The sequence below is a fragment of the Camelina sativa genome, unplaced genomic scaffold (assembly GCF_000633955.1).
Source record: "Camelina sativa cultivar DH55 unplaced genomic scaffold, Cs unpScaffold02720, whole genome shotgun sequence".
Taxonomy (NCBI): Eukaryota; Viridiplantae; Streptophyta; class Magnoliopsida; order Brassicales; family Brassicaceae; genus Camelina; species Camelina sativa.
This window is the reverse complement of record NW_010923830.1, coordinates 1-1054: the sequence shown is the minus strand read 5'-3', so window position 1 is coordinate 1054 and position 1054 is coordinate 1. Positions and strand designations below refer to the sequence as shown.

General features: G+C 41.9%; 1 protein-coding gene across 1 annotated transcript; it reads right to left on the bottom strand.

Moving 5' to 3' along the window:
- Nucleotides 1-5: 5 nt before the first annotated feature.
- On the bottom strand, nucleotides 6-562 carry LOC104774405 (cytochrome c oxidase-assembly factor COX23, mitochondrial-like; the record flags this gene model as incomplete). The annotated part of the gene is made up of 2 exons (XM_010499019.2): nucleotides 389-562; nucleotides 6-73 (listed from the first exon to the last, which is right to left on the bottom strand). Coding segments are annotated over exons 1-2 (159 nt in total), but the record flags the coding sequence as incomplete, so codon positions are not given.
- Nucleotides 563-1054: the final 492 nt, after the last annotated feature.

Genomic DNA, 1054 nt, shown 5'->3' with positions numbered 1-1054 from the left:
TTCTTCTTGCATTCTTTATACACATCAAAATGATCCTGGCATTTACTCTTGTCGGATCCAAATTCTTCAAGACCTGAGAGTTCGATCATGAACGAAATTGGTCAAGAGCTAAGGCATAAGTAACAAACAAAAACGAAAACGAATAAACAATCAGGAATCAACAAAACCGACGAAATCAATATCTTATTAGATCCGAACTCTAACAAAATGGGATTTAAGCCACAACAGAACAGATGAGTAAATTAATTATCACCTTGAAGTGGATATATTGAGATCTAATCAACGGTAAGGGTTATGAGATACTTGTAAAACTTTGACAGAAGCAGAACAACAATTCCTCGAAACTAATAAGAGATTAATGGGAGGGGAACATGGAAGCGTGACTCACATTTGAGAGACGCAGAGTACTGAAGATAACATGGAGAATCAGATATCCGAGCCGCGCTAGGGTACGACGCACCCGCCTCTTTCGTCGTCATTTCCCGATCACCGTCTCTCTCTCTCTCTCAACGAGTTCCGTGCGTGAAGAAGATACCCTCGTTCAAAATGGGCCTTAGAGGCACTCAGGCTGCCTATAGGTTCATCAGCGGGCCTTTATGTCTGGCCCAAAATAGAAGTGCACGCTAGTTTCGTCTGTGCTTTTTTAAACACAAAATGAATTATTATTGGTAGTAGTTTAGGAGGCAGAGGGGCACACACACAGCTCTTACGAACATTCATGTTTCACTAGGCAGTTGATTCCGGTTACAAAAAGATTCGTCTTTTAAAGCAAGATCTAGGTGACTATATTTGATTACAAATCATCTTGTAGCTGCGTTAGAAGCACGTCACTCTCATGGTCATGGGAATCGTTTTCACTGTTGTTTTCGTCCACCACATCAATAAGAGCTTGGTATGATTTGTCTTGAAGATGCCCGGACTGCCTCAACAATTCCAAAACGGCCTCTTTACTAGTAACAGCCGATTCCTCTTCACAGAGCTTAAAGAAGCCCGACAGCATCAACACCTTAGGCCTCCAATTGCTGGACCCTTCAGCAGAAAAAGCTTTTCTCAG